Raw genomic sequence first — 18967 nt, 5'->3', positions numbered from 1 at the left:
TTGTATTTTTAGAAGAGATGGGGCTTCACCATGTTGGCCAGGCTGGTCTCGAACTCCTGACCTTAGGTGACCCACCTGTCTCGGCCTCCCAAAGTGCTGGGATTACAGGCATGAGCCACCGTGCCTGGCCCTATCATCTCAATCTTTGCATCAACTGAATCATATCCTACATGTTACTTAATACAATATATAGAAAACTTTTTATGCCACTGTTTGTGCTTATTTCCTTTTTTGTGTGCTTTCTAATGTTTCTCCCCCTTCTTCCTCAGATGATAGATGATGAGGAAGATCGCTTCTGTGGTGTGCGTCTACAGACTTCACCCCCAGTGGAACCCCTGAACTTTGGTGCCCGTTATATTGTGTCTAATTCTGCTCATCTGGAAATAATACCCACGGTTGGTAGAATTCAAATCTAACACAGCAGATTTCAGAATATTTTGTACTTTTGAAACAAATAGAAGAATTTTAGCAAAATGCAATTTTTTTCCTTAATCACAAATACAAAGTTTTTAAAAATTGAAAATACAGGAAAACAGTCTTAACCAAATTACATATTTCTAAGACCTTAACACAAGCAGTGGTAACATTTTAGCATTTGGGGCACTTATATTGTGATTTAAACTGTACATTTAGTTATCTGAATTGAAGTTTCCACTTCTCTGTTATGGTTCCCTGCAGGCCTGACATCTTGCCTAGCTAAGTCACTTAACAAGTATTTTTTAAGGTGTTTGAATGAAGAAATATAATATCTTGGCTGGGCTCAGTAGCTCACACCTGTAATCCCAGCACTTTGGGAGGCCGAGGCAGGCAGATCATGAGTCAAGAGTTCGAGACCAGCCTGACCAACATGGTGAAACCCCTTCTCTACTAAAAAATACACAAAAAATAAGCCGGGTGTGGTGGCGTGCACCTGTAATCCCAGCTACTCAGGAGGCTGAGGCAGGAGAATCACTTGAACCCGGGAGCTGGAGAGTGCAGTGAGCTGAGATCATGCCACTGCACTCCACCCTGGGCAACAGAGTCGGACTCCATCTCAAAAACAAAAACATAAAATTAAAAAAATAAAAGAAATATGATATCTTATATTATGCATTACATTTTTGTATTTTATATTTTGTATTTTTACTGGCTCACAGGTGTGAGCCACTGTGCCCAGAGCTTATCTATGTTTTATAGCCTTATCTTCCAGGCTGCTCTTTGTTAGGAGCGAAGTGATTTCTTTGAACTGCCTGAGGGTAGAAAGGGAGCAATTTCTGAGCTACTTCTTGTTAGAAGGAAATTTTTTTCTGGGGAATCTTCACCCTAACTATCTACCTAAATGATTTTCTGTCTCTGTTAACAACAGCCAGACAGTTCCGGAAGTTCAGTTGTCGTTCAGGCAGGATACATTCTTGGTTGTTGCAGGACCTTGCATAAACATTGCTGGTATGGAGATAAATAAAATACAGGAAGTTCCTTACAAAAAAAAATACAACATAGTAAGCATGGCATAAGAAATGGTCATCGTAAGGCTGGACACGGTTGCTTAGGCCTGTAATCCTAGTACTTCGGGAAGCCAAGGTGGACAGATCACTTGAAGTCAGGAGGTCGAGACCAGCCTGGCCAACATGGTGAAACCTCATCTCTACTAAAAATACAAAAATTAGCTGGGATTGGTGGTGTGCAACTGTAGTCCCAAGCTACTCAGGAGGCTGAGGCAGTATAATCACTTGAACCTGTGAGGCAAAGGTTGTAGTGAGCCGAGATCACGCCACTGCACTCCAACCTGGGCGACAGAGCAAGACTCTGTCTCAAAAACAAAAACAAACAAACAAACAAAGAAATGGCAATTGTAATATGAGGTGATAATCTTGAGCAAGGTAAAATCTCCTTAGAGTCATCTTCCTTTTAAAAAGATGGAGAACCGAGGCCGGGAGCTTTGGCTCATACCTGCAATCCCAGCACTTTGGGAGGCCAAGGCAGACAGATCATGAGGTCAGGAGATTGAGACCATCCTGGCTAACACGGTGAAACCCCATCTCTACTAAAAATACAAAAAATTAGTCAAGTGTGGTGGCATGTGCCTGTATTCCCAGCTACTCAGGAGGCTGAAGCAGGAGAATCACTTGAACCTGGGAAGCAGAGGTTGCAGTGAGCTGAGAATGAGCCACTGCACTCCAGCCTGGGTGACAGAGTGAGACTCCATATCAAAAAAAAAAAAAAAAAAAAAAAAGGAGAAACAAGGACCTCACATCTTAGAATTTTTAAATTACTATTTTCCGGTTCATTCCAAGATGGCCAAATAGGAGTAGCTCCGGTCTGCAGCTCCCAGCGTGATTGATGCAGAAGATGGGTGATTTCTGCATTTCTAACCGAGGTACCTGGTTCATCTCATTGGGACTGGTTGGAAAGTGGGTGCAGCCCACGGAGGGCGAGCCAAAGCAGCGCGGGACATCGCCTCACCCAGAAAGCGCAAGGGGTTGGGGGATTTCCCCTTCCTAGCCAAGGGAAGCCGTGACAGACTGTACCAGGAAAATTGGGACACTGCCACCTAAACACTGCGTTTTTCCAACGGTCTTAGCAAACAGCACCCCAGGAGATTATATCCTGCACCTGGCTCAACGGGTCCCACGCCCATGGAGCCTTGCTCACTGCTAGTTCAAGATCGAACTGCGAGGTTGCAAGCCTGGCTGGAGGAGGGGCGTCCGCCATTGCTGAGGCTTGAGTAGGTAAACAAAGCAGCTGGTAAGCTCGAAGTGGGTGGAGCCCACTGCAGCTCAGTGAGGCCCAAGGGCCTCTGTAGACTCCACCTCGGGTGGCAGGGCATAGCAGGACAAAAGGCAGCACAAACTTCTGCAGACTTAAATGTCCCTGTCTGACAGCTCTGAAGAGAGCAGTGGTTCTACCAGCACGGTATTTGAGTTCTGTCTACTCAAGTGGTCCCTGACCCCCGTGTAGCCTAACTTGGAGACACCTCCCAGTAGGGGCCGACTCATACAGCTGGGTGCCCCTCTGAGACGAAGCTTCCGGAGGAAGGATCAGCCAGCAATATTTGCTTTTGTGCAATATTTGCTGTTCTGCAGCCTCCGCTGGTGATACCCAGGCAAACAGGGTCTGGAGTGGACCTCCAGCAAACTCCAACAGATCTGCAGCTGAGGGACCCGACTGTTAGAAGGAAAACTAACAAACAGAAAGGAATAGCATCAACATCAACAAAAAGGACATCCACACCAAAACTTCATCTGTAGGTCACCAACATCAAAGATCAAAGGTAGGTAAAACCACAAAGATGTGGAGAAACCAGAGTAGAAAAGTTGAAAATTCTAAAAACCAGAGCACTCCTTCTCCTCCAAAGGATCGCAGCTCCTCACCAGCGATGGAACAAAGCTGGACAGAGAATGACTTTGACGAGTTGACAGAAGTAGGCTTCAGAAAGTCAGTAATAACAAATGTCTCCAAGCTAAAGGAGAATGTTCAAAGGAAAACCTTGAAAAAAGATTAGACGAATGGCTAACTAGAATAAACAGTGCAGAGAAGATATTAAATGACCTGATGGAGCTGAAAACCACGGCATGGGAACTACGTGATGCATGCACAAGCTTCAGAAGCCAATTCGATCAAGTGGAAGAACTGATATCAGTGATTGAAGATCAAATTAATGAAATGAAGCAAGAAGAGAAATTTAGAGAAAAAAGAGTAAAAAGAAAAGAACAAAGCCTCCAAGAAATATGGGACTATGTGAAAAGACCAAATATACGTTTGATTAGTGTACCTGAAAATGACGGGGAGAATGGAACCAAGTTGGAAAACACTCTTCAGGATATTATCCAGGAGAACTTCCCCAACCTAGCAAGGCAGGCCAACTTTCAAATTCAGGAAATACAGAGAACACCACAAAGATATTCCTCAAGAAGAGCAACCCCAAGACACATAATTGTCAGATTCACCAAAGTTGAAATGAAGGAAAAAATGTTAAGGGCAGCCAGAGAGAAAGGTCGGCTTACCCACAAAGGGAAGCCCATCAGACTAACAGCGGATCTCTCGGCAGAAACCCTACAAGCCAGACGAGACTGGGAGCCAAAATTCAGCATTCTTAAAGAAAGAATTTTCAACCCAGAATTTCATATCCAGCCAAACTAAGCTTCATAAGTGAAGGAGAAATAAACTCCTTTACAGACAAGCAAATGTTGAGAGATTTTGTCACCACCAGGCCTGCCTTACAAGAGCTCCTGAAGGAAGCATTAAACATGGAAAGGAGCAACCAGTACCAGCCACTGCAAAAACCTGCCAAATTGTAAAGACCATCAATGCTAGGAAGAAACTGCATCAACTAACGGGCAAAATAACCAGCTAACGTCATAATGACAGGATCAAATTCACACATAACAATATTAACTTTAAATGTAAATGGGCTAAATGCCCCAATTAAAAGACACAGACTGGCAAATTAGATAGTCAAGACCCATCAGTGTGCTTTATTCAGGAGACCCATCTCACGTGCAGAGGCACACACAGGCTCAAAATAAACGGATGGAGGAAGATCTACCAAGAAAGTGGAAAGCAAAAAAAAGCAGGGGTTGCAATCCTAGTATCTGATAAAACAGATTTTAAACCAACAAAGATCAAAAGAGACAAAGAAGGCCATAACATAATGTTAAAGGGATCAATTCAACAAGAAGAACTAACTATCCTAAATATATATGCACCCAATACAGGAGCAGCCAGATTCATAAAGGAAGTCCTGAGAGACCTACAAAAGGACTTAGACTCCCACACAATAATAATGGGAGACTTTAACACCCCACTGTCAATATTAGACAGATCAATGAGACAGAAGGTTAACAAGGATATCCAGGACTTGAACTCAGCTCTGCAGCAAGCAGACCTAATAGACATCTACAGAACTCTCCACCCCAAATCAACAGAATATACATTCTTCTCAAAACCACATCACACTTATTCCAAAATTGACCACATAGTTGGAAGTGAAGCAGTCCTCAGCAAATGTAAAAGAACAGAAATCATAACAAACTGTCTCCGAGACCACAGTGCAATCAAATTAGAACTCAGGATTAAGAAATTCACTCAAAACCGCACAACTACATGGAAACTGAACAACCTGCTCCTGAATGACTACTGGATAAATAACGAAATGAAGGCAGAAATAAAGATGTTCTTTGAAACCAAGGAGAACAAAGACACAATGTACTAGAGTCTCTGGGACACATTTACAGCAGTGTGTAGGGGGAAATTTATAGCACTAAATGCCCACAGGAGAAAGCAGGAAAGATCAAAAATCGACACGCTAACATCACAATTAAAAGAACTAGAGAGGCAAGAGCAAACAAATTCAAAAGCTAGCAGAAGGCAAGAAATAACTAAGATCAGAGCAGAACTGAAGGAGATAGAGACACACACACAAAGAAAACTCTTCAAAAAATCAGTGAATCTAGGAGCTGGTTTTTTGAAAAGATCAACAAAATTGATAGATCACTAGCAAGACTAATAAAGAAGAAAAGAGAGAAGAATCAAATAGACGCAATAAAAAATGATAAAAGGGAGATCACCACTGATCCCACAGAAATACAAACTACCATCAGAGAATACTATAAACACCTCTACGCAAATAAACTAGAAAATCTAGAAGAAATGGATAAATTCCTGGACACATACACACTCCCAAGACTAAACCAGGAAGAAGTTGAATCACTGAATAGACCAATAACAGGCTCTGAAATTGAGGCAATAATTAATAGCCTACCAACCAAAAAAAGTCCAGGACCAGATGGTTTCACAGCTGAATTCTACCAGAGGTACAAAAAGGAGCTGATACCATTCCTTCTGAAACTATTCCAATGAATAGAAAAAGAGGGAATTCTCCCTAACCCATTTTATGAGGCCAGCATCATCCTGATACCAAAGCCTGGCCGAGACACAACAAAAAGAATTTTAGAACAATATCCCTGATGAACATCGATGCAAAAATCCTCAATAAAATACCGGCAAACCGAATCCAGCAGCACATCAAAAAGCTTATCCACCAAGATCAAGTTGGCTTCATCCCTGGGATGCAAGGCTGGTTCGACATATGCAAATCAATAAACCTAATCCATCACATAAACAGAACCAAAGATAATCAAAAACCATATGATTATCTCAATAGATGCAGAAAAGGCCTTCGACAAAATTCAACAGCGCTTCATGCTAAAAACTCTCAATAAACGGGGTATTGATGGGACGTATCTAAAAATAATAAGAGCTATATATGACAAACCCACAGCCAATATCATACTGAATGGGCCAAAAGTGGAAGCATTCCCTTTGAAAACTGGCACAAGACAGGGATGCCCTCTCTCACCACTCCTATTCAACATAGTGTTGGAAGTTCTGGCCAGGGCAGTGAGGCAAGAGAAAGAAATATAGGGTATTCAATTAGGAAAAGAGGAAGTCAAATTGTCCCTGTTTGCAGATGACATGATTGTATATCTAGAAAACCCCATTGTCTCAGCCCAAAATCTCCTTAAGCTGATAAGCAACTTCAGCAGTCTCAGGATACAAAATAAATGTGCAAAAATCGCAAGCATTCCTCCACACCAATAACAGACAAACAGAGAGCCAAATCATGAATGAACTCCCATTCACAATTGCTTCAAAGAGTATAAAATACCTAGGAATCCAACTTACAAGGGATATGAAGGACCTCTTCAAGGAGAACTACAAACCACTGCTCAACGAAATAAAAGAGGACACAAACAAATGGAAGAACATTCCATGCTCATGGATAGGAAGAATCAATATCATGAAAATGGCCATACTGCCCAAGGTAATTTATAGATTCAATGCCATCCCCATCAAGCTGCCAATGACTTTCTTCACAGAATTGGAAAAAACTACTTTAAAGTTCATATGGAACCAAAACAGAGCCCACATTGCCAAGACAATCCTAAGTGAAAATAACAAAGCTGGAGGCATCTCACTACCTGACTTCAAACTATACTACAAGGCTACAGTAACCAAAACAGCATAGTACTGGTACCAAAACAGAGATATAGACCAATGGAACAGAATAGAGGCCTCAGAAATAACACCACATATCTACAACCATCTGATCTTTGACAAACCTTACAAAAACAAAAAATTGGGAAAGGATTCCCTATTTAATAAATGGTGCCGGGGAAACTGGCTAGTCATATGTAGGAAGCTGAAACTGGATCCCTTCCTTACACCTTATACAAAAATTAATTCAAGATGGATTAAAGACTTAAATGTTAGACCTAAAACCATAAAAACCCTAGAAGAAAACCTAGGCAATACCATTCAGGACATAGGCATGGGCAAAGTCTTCATGACTAAAACACCAAAATCAATGGCAACGAAAGCCAAAATTGACAAATGGGATCTAATTAAACTAAAGAGCTTCTGCACAGCAAAAGAAACTACCATCAGAGTGAACAGGCAACCTACAGAATGGGAGACAATTTTTACAATCTCCCCATCTGACAAAGGGCTAATATCCAGAATCTACAAAGAACTCAAACAAGTTTACAAGGAAAAAATCAAACAACCACATCAAAAAGTGGACAAAGGATATGAACAGACACTTCTCAAAAGCAGATGTTTATGCAGCCAACAGACACATGAAAAGATGCTCATCATCACTGGCCATCGAGAAATGCAAATCAAAACTACAATGAGATACCATCTCATGCCAGTTAGAAAGGTGATCATTAAAAAGTCAGGAAACAACAGGTGCTGGAGAGGATGTGGAGAAATAGGAACACTTTTACACTGTTGGTGGTACTGTAAATTAGTTCACCCACTGTGGAAGACAGTGTGGCGATTCCTCAAGGATCTAGAACTAGAAATACCATTTGACCCAGCAATCCCATTACTGGGTATATACCCAAAGGATTATAAATCATGCTACTATAAAGACACATGCACATGTGTGTTTATTGTGGCACTATTCACAATAGCAAAGACTTGGAACCAACCCAAATGTCCATCAATGATAGACTGGATTAAGAAAATGTGGCACATATACACCATGGAATACTATGCAGTCATAAATAAGGATAAGTTCATGTCCTTTGTAGGGACATGGCTGAAGCTGGAAACCATCATTCTGAGCAAACTATGGCAAGGACAGAAAACACCTTATGTTCTCACTCATAAGTGGGAGTTGAACAATGAGAACACTTGGACACAGGGCGGGGAGCATCACACACTGGGGCCTGTCGTGGGGTGGGGGCATGGAGGAGGGATAGCATTAGGAGAAATACCGAATGTAAATGATGAGTTAATGAGTGCAGCAAACCAACACGGCACATGTATCCATATGTAACAAACCTGCACGTTGTGCACATGTACCCTAGAACTTAAAGTATAACAAAAAAAGAAAAAAAGAATTTTTAAATTACTGTTTTCCAAGAGTTGTAGGGCTTGTTTCCTAAAGAAACTAGAGATTCGCATGAACTAAGCTTTTCCTGATTCTGTCCTGCCTATGAGATTAGCTCCTATTCCCCAGGGCAGCTTTGGTTAGGAATCCTGGGGAAGTCAGGTGCAGAACGAAGAGAAGGAAGGACATGAAAGCACGATGCCACATCTGACTCTTGGCTTCCCAGCGAGGCCAAGACAGACCTGATGAGCTGCCTTTGCCAGTTTTCCCACATTTCTGTACAGTCTGAGATTCTGAGTTAGTAGCATTATTATTATTATTTTTGTTTGTTTTTGAGATGGAATATCGCTCTTGTCGCCCAGGCTGGAGTGCAGTGGTGTGATCTTGGCTCACTGCAACCTCCATCTCCCGGGTTCAAGCAATTCTCCTGCCTCAGCCTCCCAAGAACCTGGGATTACAGGCACCCACCACCATGCCCAGCTAATTTGTTGTATTTTTAGTAGAGACGGGGTTTCACCATGTTGGCCAGGCTGGTCTCAAACTCCTGACCTCAGGTGATCTGCCTGCCGCGGCCTCCCAAAGTGCTAAAATTACAGGTGTGAGCCACTGTGCCTGGCCAACACCTCAAATTTTTATACTCAGTTCAGATCATTTTTCTCTGACTCATGGGGTGTTGAGAGCTAGGTTACTCTTGTTTTCATAGAATGAAATTATTTCCTAACATTGTACATTTAAAAGGATGTTTACCAGCTGGGCACAGTGGCTCATGCCTATAATCCTAACACTTTGGGAGGCTGGGGGTGGGGGGTGGGGGTGGATCATGAGGTCAGGAGTTCGAGACCAGCCTGGCCAATATGGTGAAACCCCGTCTCTACTAAAAATACAAAAATTAGCTGGGCATGGTGGTACGCGCTTGTAATCTCAGCTACTTGGGAGGCTGAGGCAGGAGAATCGCTTGAACCTGGGAGTTGGAGGTTGCAGTGAGCTGAGATTGCGCTACTGCACTCCAGCCTGGGTGACAGAGCAAGACGCCGTCTCAAAACAAAAACAAAAACAAAAACAGCATGTTCAGGATGTTTACCTCTCTCCCTCTGTTTCCCCCTCAACAAGCCATGACATTGTGTAGAAAACAGGGGTTAAGTTCCATTGGCCAGTTCACTGTAGGGAGCCAGGCCTTTCCACCCTCCACTGCTTCAAGTCAACTGTTGTGTTTCCTCTAGGAGTTGAAACTGTCCTACAGGAGCCCTGGAGAAATCCAGCACTTCTCAAAATTCTATGTTGGGCAGATGAAAGAACCCATTCAACTTGAAATTACTGAAAAAAGACATGAGACTTTGGTCTGGAAGACTGTGGTGAAGCCAGGTAGGTGAGTGGGTGAGGCTGGCATTTTAGGTGAGGGGAACATGTACCTTTACTATTGGATGTCAAAGGTGAAAGCCTGTTTATGATTCCAGCCCAGATAAGAACTCCATTGTCAGTGTATCGCCAATGTGAGGAAAACGAAAGTGATGGCCGTGGTTTGTCCACAGGAAGTGAAATGCTCAAGGAGCCAGAGAATGGGGATGGCCATGGGAATGGAAACCTCTCACACCTGGGGGTAAAGAACAGGAGATTTTTTTTTTTTTCGGAGTCTTGCTGTGTCGCCCAGGCTGCAGTGCAGTGATGCGATCTCGGCTCACTGCAACCTCTGCCTCCTGATTCAAGTGATTCTCCTGCCTCAGTCTCCCGAGTAGCTGGGATTACGGGTGCATGCCACCACTCTTGGCTAATTTTTTTATTTTTAGTAGAGATGGGGGTTTGCTCTGTTGGCCAAGCTGGTCTCAAACTCCTGACCTCAAGTGATCCACTCGCCTCAGCCTCCCAAAGTATTGGGATTACAGGAATGAGCCACCATGCCCGGCAAAAACCAGGAAACTCTAAGAGTCAGAACGAACCTGAAGACTACTTCATTCCATTTTCTGCACAATTTAATAATTTCTTCCATACTCACCTTTCTTATTTTTTGGGGTGTCATATTCCTTCAGATAGTCTGATGAAAAATCCTAGAAAATGTTTCATTCATTCATACAAACTGAACATCATAAATATAATTTCATGGAATTTAGAAACTCCCAGAAAAGTTGTCAAAGATGTCCTCAGAGGTCCTTGAATCTCTGTGGATACATTTAAGTGTCTCCAATACTTGCAAATGTCATCCTCTGTTTGAATACCTACAATGATGCAGAAATCAGTGTCTTCCATTGCAGCAGATCATTATCTTCAGTACCACATTAGGAAAGTTTCACTACGGCTCTATCAAGAGAAGGACATTAAGATAACATTTGCACAGGAACCGTAAATTGCTTTAACCTTTTAGGCAGTAATATGTCCATACATTAATTTAAATATTGCCCCTTGTGGCCAGGATTGGTGGCTCACATCAGTAATCCCAGTGCTTTAGGAGGCTGAGGCGTGAGGATCACTTGAGGTCAGGAGTTCGAGACCAGCCTAGGCAACTTGGTGAATCCCCATCTCTACAAAAAAATACAAAAATTAGCTGGGCATGGTGGTATGTGCCTGTAGCCCCAGCTACTTGGAGGCTGAGGTGGTTGGCTCACTTGACCCCAGAGGGAGGAGGGAGCAGTGAGCCGAGTTTGTGCCACTGCACTCCAGCCTGAGTGACAGAGCGAGACCCTGTCTCAAAAAAAAGAAAAAAAAATTGTCCCTTGAACAAAAACCACTTTTAGAAATCTATACTATAATGTAAGAGTACACCTATGAAGGGAAGTTATATGCAGTGATATTCCTTGAAGCATTACTTGTAGTGAGGGAAAAATGAACCCAACGTGAATGCCCAGGAATCCAGGAATAGTTGAACAAACATATGCGTTCTTTTGGAATATGAGTACCTTGTAGAATATTCTGGAACAATTTCAAATGGGTTTTGCCTGTTTCTGCTCATGTATTTTAGTATTTTGGGACAATATTGTCGTAGCATTGATGGTGTTGGCTAATCCGGCCCTTGTGGTCGTCAGCCACTGGTCTTCCTTCTTTCACTGAATTCTCACAATCCCATCACCTCTTAATGTCAAGAGAGTTGCAGGTCAGGCCGGGCATGGTGGCTCCTGCGTGTAATCCCAGCACTTTGGGAGGCCGAGGCCAAGGCAGGCAGATCACCTGAGGTCAGGAGTTCAAGACCAGCCTGACCAACGTGGCAAAACTCTGTCTCTACTAAAAGTACAAAAATTAGCCGGGCGTGGTGGCGTGTGCCTGTAATCCCAGCTACTCGGGAGGCTGGGGCAGGAGAATCGCTTGAACCTGGGAGGTGGAGGTTGCAGTGAGCTGAGATGGCGCCACTGCACTCCAGCCTGGGTGACAGAGCGAGACGCCATCAAAAAAAAAAAAAAAGAAGAAAAAAAAAAGAGCGAGAGAGAGAGTTGCATATCAGCTTCATGGCTGTGCATCCTTTCCCCCAGACAAACTGTGGTCTTGTTGAGGTCCTGCACATGAACTGGGGCTGGACTTAGAGGTTCCAGGCACACTGCAGAGTTGGAAGGTGCTCAGCTCAGCCAGGTCTCATCCATACGCACCTCCCCTGTTCCTGCCTCCATTCCCTAAAATGTCTTAGCATCTCAGATGATGAGAGCTTGGTTTGTGCAACTTCTTGGCTGTCTTTGTGGTGTTTTATATGGGAAGAAGCAGTGCAGAGTTCTCAGTCTCCATTGCTCGCAACCTCAGTGGCTAGAATGCAGTCTAGTTGACAGCCAACATGCAGTACACACTTTGAGAAAGCAAACAAATGCCACTGCCCCCTCAATTTATCTTTAAAAACCAGAATATTTATACATTGCTTACTTTTCTTTCATTAAAAAAAGATATTTCCAGCTGGGCTCGGTGGCTCACGCCTGTAATCCCAGCGCTTTGGGAGGCCAAGGCAGGCGGATCACGAGGTCAGGAGTTTGAGACCAGTCTGACCAACATGGTAAAACTCCGTCTCTACTAAAAATACAAAAATTAGTCAGGCAAGGTGGCGCACGCCTGTAGTCCCAGCTACTCAGGAGGCTGAGGCAGGAGAATCGCTTGAACCTGGGAGGCGGAGGTTGCAGTGAGTAGAGATGGCTCCATTGCACTCCAGCCTGGGTGACAGAGTGAGACTCCGTCTCAAAAAAAGAAAAAAAAAGATTTTTCCCTGGTTTAGATTTAATCTTTTTTTTTGAGACAGAGTCTCACTCTGTCACCAGGCTGGAGTGCAATGGCACAATCTCGGCTCGCTGCAACCTCTTCCTCCCGGGTTCAAGTGATTCTCCTGCCTCAGCCTCCCGAGTAGCTGGGACCAAAGGTGTGCACCACCACGCCTGGCTAATTTTTGTATTTTTAGTAGAGACGGGGTTTCACCATGTTGGCCAGGATGGTCTTGTTCTCTTGACCTCGTGATCTGCCCGCCTTGGCCTCCCAAAGGGCTGGGATTACAGGCATGAGCCACCGCACCTGGCTTAGATTTAATCTTTCATTAAAAAAAGATTACAGGTGGCTGACACCTGTAATCTCAGCACTTTGGGAGGCCAAGACAGGCTGATCACTTGAGGTCAAGAGATCCAGACCAGCCTGGTCAACATGGTGAAACCCTGTCTTCACTAAAATACAAAAATTAGCCGGGCATGATGGAGAGTGCCTGGAGTCCCAGCTACTCAGGGGGCTGAGGAACCAGAATCACTTGAACCCAGGAGGCGGAGGTTGCAGTGAGCTGAGATCGGGCCACTGCACTCCAGCCTGGGCAACAAGATGGAAACGCTGTCTCAAACAACAATAACAACAACAACAACAACAAACCCCAAAAAACAGCAATGTTTTTCCAGGTGTCATGACCATGCTAATTCCTTAATAGGGAAATTCTGGATGAAATGGGGAGACTGTGGGTGGCTGGGCCTCTGGGTGAATGTGCTGTTCCATGAAGCTGATGTTCTTCCTGGAAGTCAAATGACCAGAAACCTAATTTTTGGACCTCATAGTCAATGGGAGACTCAGATTCATCAGATTCATTCTGTGTTTGTTACATGGAGACTGAGCTGCTACCAACGGAGGGGGTCACAAAATTCATCAGAACTTTAAGCCACATCAGGGATTTTAGATAAAAGTGTAAGACCATGTTGAAGGCCTCCTGGGAAAGATCATTTCAATTATTTTCAGATTGTTAGCTCCACTTATCAAATCTTCTATCAACTTGTAAGTCCTGGTACCAACATGTATAAAAATTTACTCCTTTAATGTTGATAGTTTGTGTCTAAAACACATTTACCTTGACTGTAATTTATGTAAGACAGTATGGTATGATATTGTTGTAATCCTCAGAGTTCCTAAGACATTCTCCTGCGCATAGAAAGAGTATTGAAAAAATGGGCTGGACGCGGTGGCTCATGCCTGTAATTCCAGCACTTCGGGAGGCTGAGGCAGGCGGATCCCCTGAAGTCAGGAGTTCGAGACCAGCCTGGCCAACATGGCAAAACCCCGTCCCTACTAAAAATAAAAAATTAACCGGACATGGTGGCGCATGCCTCTAATCCCAGCTACTCAGGAGGCTGAGGTAGGAGAATTGTTTGAACCTGGGAGGCAGAGGTTGCAGTGAGTTGAGATTGGGCCACTGCAATCTTGAGCCTGGGCAACAGAGCGAGACTATGAGAAAGAAAGAGAGAAAGAAAGAAGGAGGGAGGGAGGGAGAGAGAGAAAGAAAGAGGAAGGAAGAAAGGAAGAAAGGAAAAGAAAAGAAAGAATATTGAAAAAATGTGCTCCTTTCTCTGATACATTTCCTGAATGGGCAGTGAGTGGCTCATGACTTAATTGGGTTTCATTAGTATATTAGTGTGCCAGACAAGATCCCTGCTTTATAAAATATGTAGAATTAAATTATTTTAGTTGGCACATGAAAGACTAGAAAAGCTGAGTTACGGTATATGATTCATTGTATGTCATCTCCAATTCTTCCTCTTTTGTAGTGGATATCCAGCTTGGAGCTGCATCAGCCCCTCCTGCCTTCTCAGGTTAGTGAAATGTTTACACTAAAGCCAGGGGGATGTATCTGATATCAAGAGGCCTTTGAGTGCTTTGACATTACCAAGTGAGGCTCCATTCCTTCTAACCTTGTCATTTACAAAGAACAAGCGATGCCAGAGAAAAATACAAACAATGAGTATGATTTACTTACGGGAGGGCGTGAGGACATCACGTCCACACAAAGGAGCAGGCGACAGCAAGTTATTGGGGTAAATATCTTGCATCTGGGGAACCGTAAGTTAAAGTAGTTCTATATTGAACTTTGAAAAAGTATAGTAAATACGAGACTAGAAAGTTAATCAACAGCCGGAAGTAAAATATCCAAAATGAAATGAAGGTGGGTTAGGCAACACCACAAGATAAAGAGCCATCCCTGGCCGGGCATGGTGGCTCATTCCTGTAATCCAAGCACTTTGGGAGGCTGAGGCAGGTGGATCACCTGAGGTCAGGAGTTCAAGACTAGCCTGACCAACTTGGTGAAATGCTGCCTTTACTAAAAATACAAAAATTAGTCGGGTATGGTGGCGCATGCCTGTAATCCCAGCTATTTGAGAGGCTGAGGCAGGAGAATCACTTGAACCCGGGAGGCGGAGGTTGCGGTGAGCTGAGATCGTGCCATTGCACTCCAGCTGGGGCAACGAGTGAAACTCCCTCTCAAAATAAATAAATAAATACATACATACATACATACATACATACATAAAAAAGACCCATCCCCCACCCTGGAGTTATGAATCTTCATTTGGTGCAGATCCTAAATCCTATAAGAGAGCAATTCTCAGAGTCTGCAACACCCCCTTTCATCCAGGTGCAGCCTTTGTGAAGGAGAACCACCGGCAACTCCAAGCCAGGATGGGGGACCTGAAAGGGGTGCTCGATGATCTCCAAGACAATGAGGTTCTCACTGAGAATGAGAAGGAGCTGGTGGAGCAGGCAAAGACACGGCAGAGCAAGAACGACACCCTGCTGACCATGGTGGAGAAGAAAGGGGACCGGGCCCTGGAGCTGCTCTTCAGAAGCATTAGTGAAAGGGACCCTTACCTCGTGTCCTATCTTAGACAGCAGAGTTTGTAAAGTGAGTCAGTCAGAGAGTGTGGAAGAGAGAATCCAGTGTTCTCATTGGAAATGAATGAATAGAAATGCATCCTTGATTCCAGTGTCCAAAACAGAGAGGGGCTGGGTAACATTTGCCCATCACACAGGCTTTGGGGACAGATACGTAACCTGGAAGATACCCATTGGCTGTATCCCCATGCCTTTCCCTCAAGAATATCTGAAGAAAATAACAATAGTGCTTTTAATTTTTTTCTAACCGTGGCTCAATTTGTGACTATTCCATCCATTGACACATTTCCTGAAGACCCGGGGTGAAGAAAGTCAAGGCAGTTGTGTTTATGCATGACAGGCTCTAGAAAGGAAAATTCTCCTGATTAACATGAAAACTAGCTTTTATGGATACTCTTTGAAGTCTCACCATTCCACCACAAAACGCAGGAAAGCTAACAAAGTCTCTCAATTGAAGATATCCAAGGTATTTATTGATGGTATTGGTTTTATATATGTTGTCCCTTTAACATTTTGTCTATTGCTGTTATTACTAGAATAATGTAAGTACATTATTCTACAAGTACCCAGGAGGTGGACGTTCCAGTGAGCCGAGGTCGCACCACTGCACTCCAGCCTGGCGACAGAGCGGGACGCCATCTCAAAAAAAAAAAAAAAAAAAAAAGAGAAAAAAGAAAAAGGAAAAAAAAAGAAAAACCCTTGGGAAATTACTATATATCTTGTACTTTTTTTTTTTCGAGTTCACAACTTCCTTTAATATGTGTTATTCTTTTTTTATTATCATACTTTAAGTCCTAGGGTACATGTACACAACATGCAGGTTTGTTACATATGGATACATGTGCCATGTTGGTTTGCTGCACCCATCAACTCATCATTTACATTAGGTATTTCTCCTAGTGCTATCCCTCCCCCGCCCCCACCCCACGACAGGCCCCAGTGTGCGATGTTCCCCCTGCCCCCAGTGTCCAAGTGTTCTCATTGTTCAGTTTCCACCTATGAGTGAGAACACGCAGTGTTTGGTTTTCTGTCCTTGCGATAGTTTGCTGAGAATGATGATTTCCAGCTTTATCTATGTCACTGCAAAGGACATGAGCTCATTCTTTTTTATGGCTGCATAGTATTCCATGGTGTATATGTGCCACATTTTGTTAATCCAGTCTATCACTGATGGACATTTGGGTTGGTTCCAAGTCTATTGTGAATAGTGCCACAATAAACATACATGTGCATATGTTTTTATAGTAGCATGATTTATAATTCTTTGGGTATGTACCCATTAATGGGATCTCTGGGTCAAATGGCATATGTAGTTCTAGATCCTTGAGGAATTGCCACACTGTCTTCCACACTGGTTGAACTAATTTACACTTCCAGCAACAGTGTAAAAGCATTTCTGTTTCTCCACATCCTCTCCCGCATCTGTTGTTTCCTGACTTTTTAATGATCACCATTCTAACTGGCATGAAATGGTATCTCATTGTGGTTTTGATTTGCATTTCTCTGATGACCAGTGATGAGCATTTTTTCATGCATCTGTTGGCTGCGTAAATGTCTTCCTTTGAGAAGTGTCTGTTCGTATCTTTTGCCCACTTTTTGAAGAGGTCGTTTGTTTTTTTCTTGTAAATTTGTTTAAGTTCTTTGTAGATTCTGGATATTAGCCCTTTGTCAGATGGGCAGATAGCAGAAATTTTAGAATTGTTGTTTCTAATTTTGTGAAAAATGACAGTGGTAGTTTGATAGGAAAACCATGTAATTTGTAGATCGTTCTGGGCAATGTGGTCATTTTAGTGATATTGATTCTTCCAATCCATGAGCATGGAATGTTTTCTAGATTGTTTTTGTCACATATGATATTTTTCACCAGCCTTTTATAGTTCTTCTTGTAGAAAACTTTTCTTGGTTAAATGTATTCCTAGGTATTTTGTGTGTGTGTGTGTGTGTGTGTGTGTGTGTGTATGTGTTTAGCTATTGTAAATGGAACTGCCTTGTTGATTTGATCCTCAGCTTGAACGTTATTGATATACAGACATGCTACTGATTTTTGTATGTTGATTTTGTATCATAAACTTTACTGAAGTCATTTTCAGGTCTAGGACTCTTTTGGAGGAATCTTTAGAGTTATCTAGGTATAAGATTATGTTGTTATTCAACAGAAATCATTTTAATTCTCCTTTTCTTGTTGCATACCCTTTATTTCTCTCTCTTGCCTGATTACTCGGACTAGGACTTCCAATATAGTGCTGAATGGGAGTGGTGAGAGGGTACATCCTTTTCTTATTCCAGTTATTGGAAAATGCTTTCAATTTTTCTCGTTCAGTATGATGTTGATGGTGGGTTTTCTTTTTTCCTTTGTTTTGTTTTTGAGACGGATCCTGCTCTGTCACCCAGGCTGGAGTGCAGTGGTGCAATCTCAGCTCACTGCAACCTCTGCCTCCCAGGTTCAAGCAATTCTCCTGCCTCAGGCTCCTGAGTAGCTGGGATTACAGGCGCCCACCACCACACCTGGCTGATTTTCGTATTTTTAGTAGAGATGGGATTTCACCATGTTGGCCAGGCTGGTCTCAAACTCCCCACCTCAAGCGATCTGCCCTCCTTGGCCTTGCATCTGTGTTCATCAGTAATACTGGCCTGTAGTTTTTTTTCATGTGTTCTTGTCAGATTTTGGTAGCATGGTGACACTGATTTCATAGGAATAGTTAAGGAGGAATTCCTCCTCAATTTTTTGGAACAGTTTCAGTAAGATTGGTATCAGCTTTCTTTGTACATTGGCAAAATTTGGCCATGAATCTGTCTGGTCCAGTGCTTTTTTTGATTGGTAGTTTTTTTTTTTTTTTTTAATTACTGATTCAGGTTTTTTTTTAAAAATTTATATTTATTTATTTATTTATTTATTCATTTATTTATTTATTTGATGGAATCTTGCTCTGTCGCGAGGCTGGAGTGCAGTGGCACGATCTCAGCTCTCTGCACCTTCTGCCTCCCGGGTTCAAGCGATTCTTCTGCCTCAGCCTCCCAAGTAGCTGGGACTACAGAAGTGCACCAGCATGCCCAGCTAATTTTTGTATTTTTAGTAGAGATGGGGTTTTACCATGTTGGCCAGGCCTGTCTCAATCTCTTGTCCTCGTGATCTGCACACCTTGGCCTCCCAAAGTGCTGAGATTACAGGCGTGAGCCACTGTGCTCGGCCAACTGAATCAGTTTTATAACTCATTACTGATCTATTCAGGATCTCAGTTTCTTCCTGGTTCAATCATGGGAGACTGGGTGTTTTGAGAAATCTATTCGCTTCACCTAGATTTTCCAGTTTGTGCACATAGAGATGTTCATACTAGTCTCTCATGATCTTTTGTAATTCCGTGTAATTACATTCCATCATTTATAATGTCTCCTTTGTACTTTCTGATTATGGTTTTTGAATTTTCTCTATTTTTTTCTTTGTTAATCGACCTGATGGTATATCCATTTTGTTTATCCTTTAAAAGAACCAATTTTTCA

The 18967-nt window shown here is 42.9% G+C and overlaps 2 protein-coding genes across 4 annotated transcripts in view; both read left to right on the top strand.

Moving 5' to 3' along the window:
* CARD8 (caspase recruitment domain family member 8) overlaps positions 1-16159 on the top strand; it is a gene marked incomplete at its 5' end in the record, with an annotated part of 45338 nt that extends 29179 nt beyond the window's left edge. Inside the window, 4 exon segments of the mRNA NM_001132171.1 lie at positions 270-395; positions 9598-9739; positions 14347-14391; positions 15213-16159. Coding sequence (NP_001125643.1) covers positions 270-395; positions 9598-9739; positions 14347-14391; positions 15213-15478 — 579 coding nt within the window. The 3' untranslated portion in view covers positions 15479-16159.
* The window catches only part of LOC129052007 (caspase recruitment domain-containing protein 8-like), a 61359-nt gene continuing 58204 nt past the window's right edge, over positions 15813-18967 (top strand). For 2 of the 3 annotated variants that reach the window (XM_063720174.1, XM_063720173.1), the window contains exon 1: positions 15813-15935. The gene's annotated coding sequence lies outside the window, so the exon portion shown is untranslated. The remainder of the gene's footprint in view (positions 15936-18967) is intronic. The other variant, XM_054540827.2, reaches the window with a different exon arrangement.

This window comes from Pongo abelii, chromosome 20 (assembly GCF_028885655.2).
Source record: "Pongo abelii isolate AG06213 chromosome 20, NHGRI_mPonAbe1-v2.0_pri, whole genome shotgun sequence".
Lineage (NCBI taxonomy): Eukaryota > Metazoa > Chordata > Mammalia > Primates > Hominidae > Pongo > Pongo abelii.
This window is presented reverse-complemented; position numbering and strand designations above follow the sequence as displayed.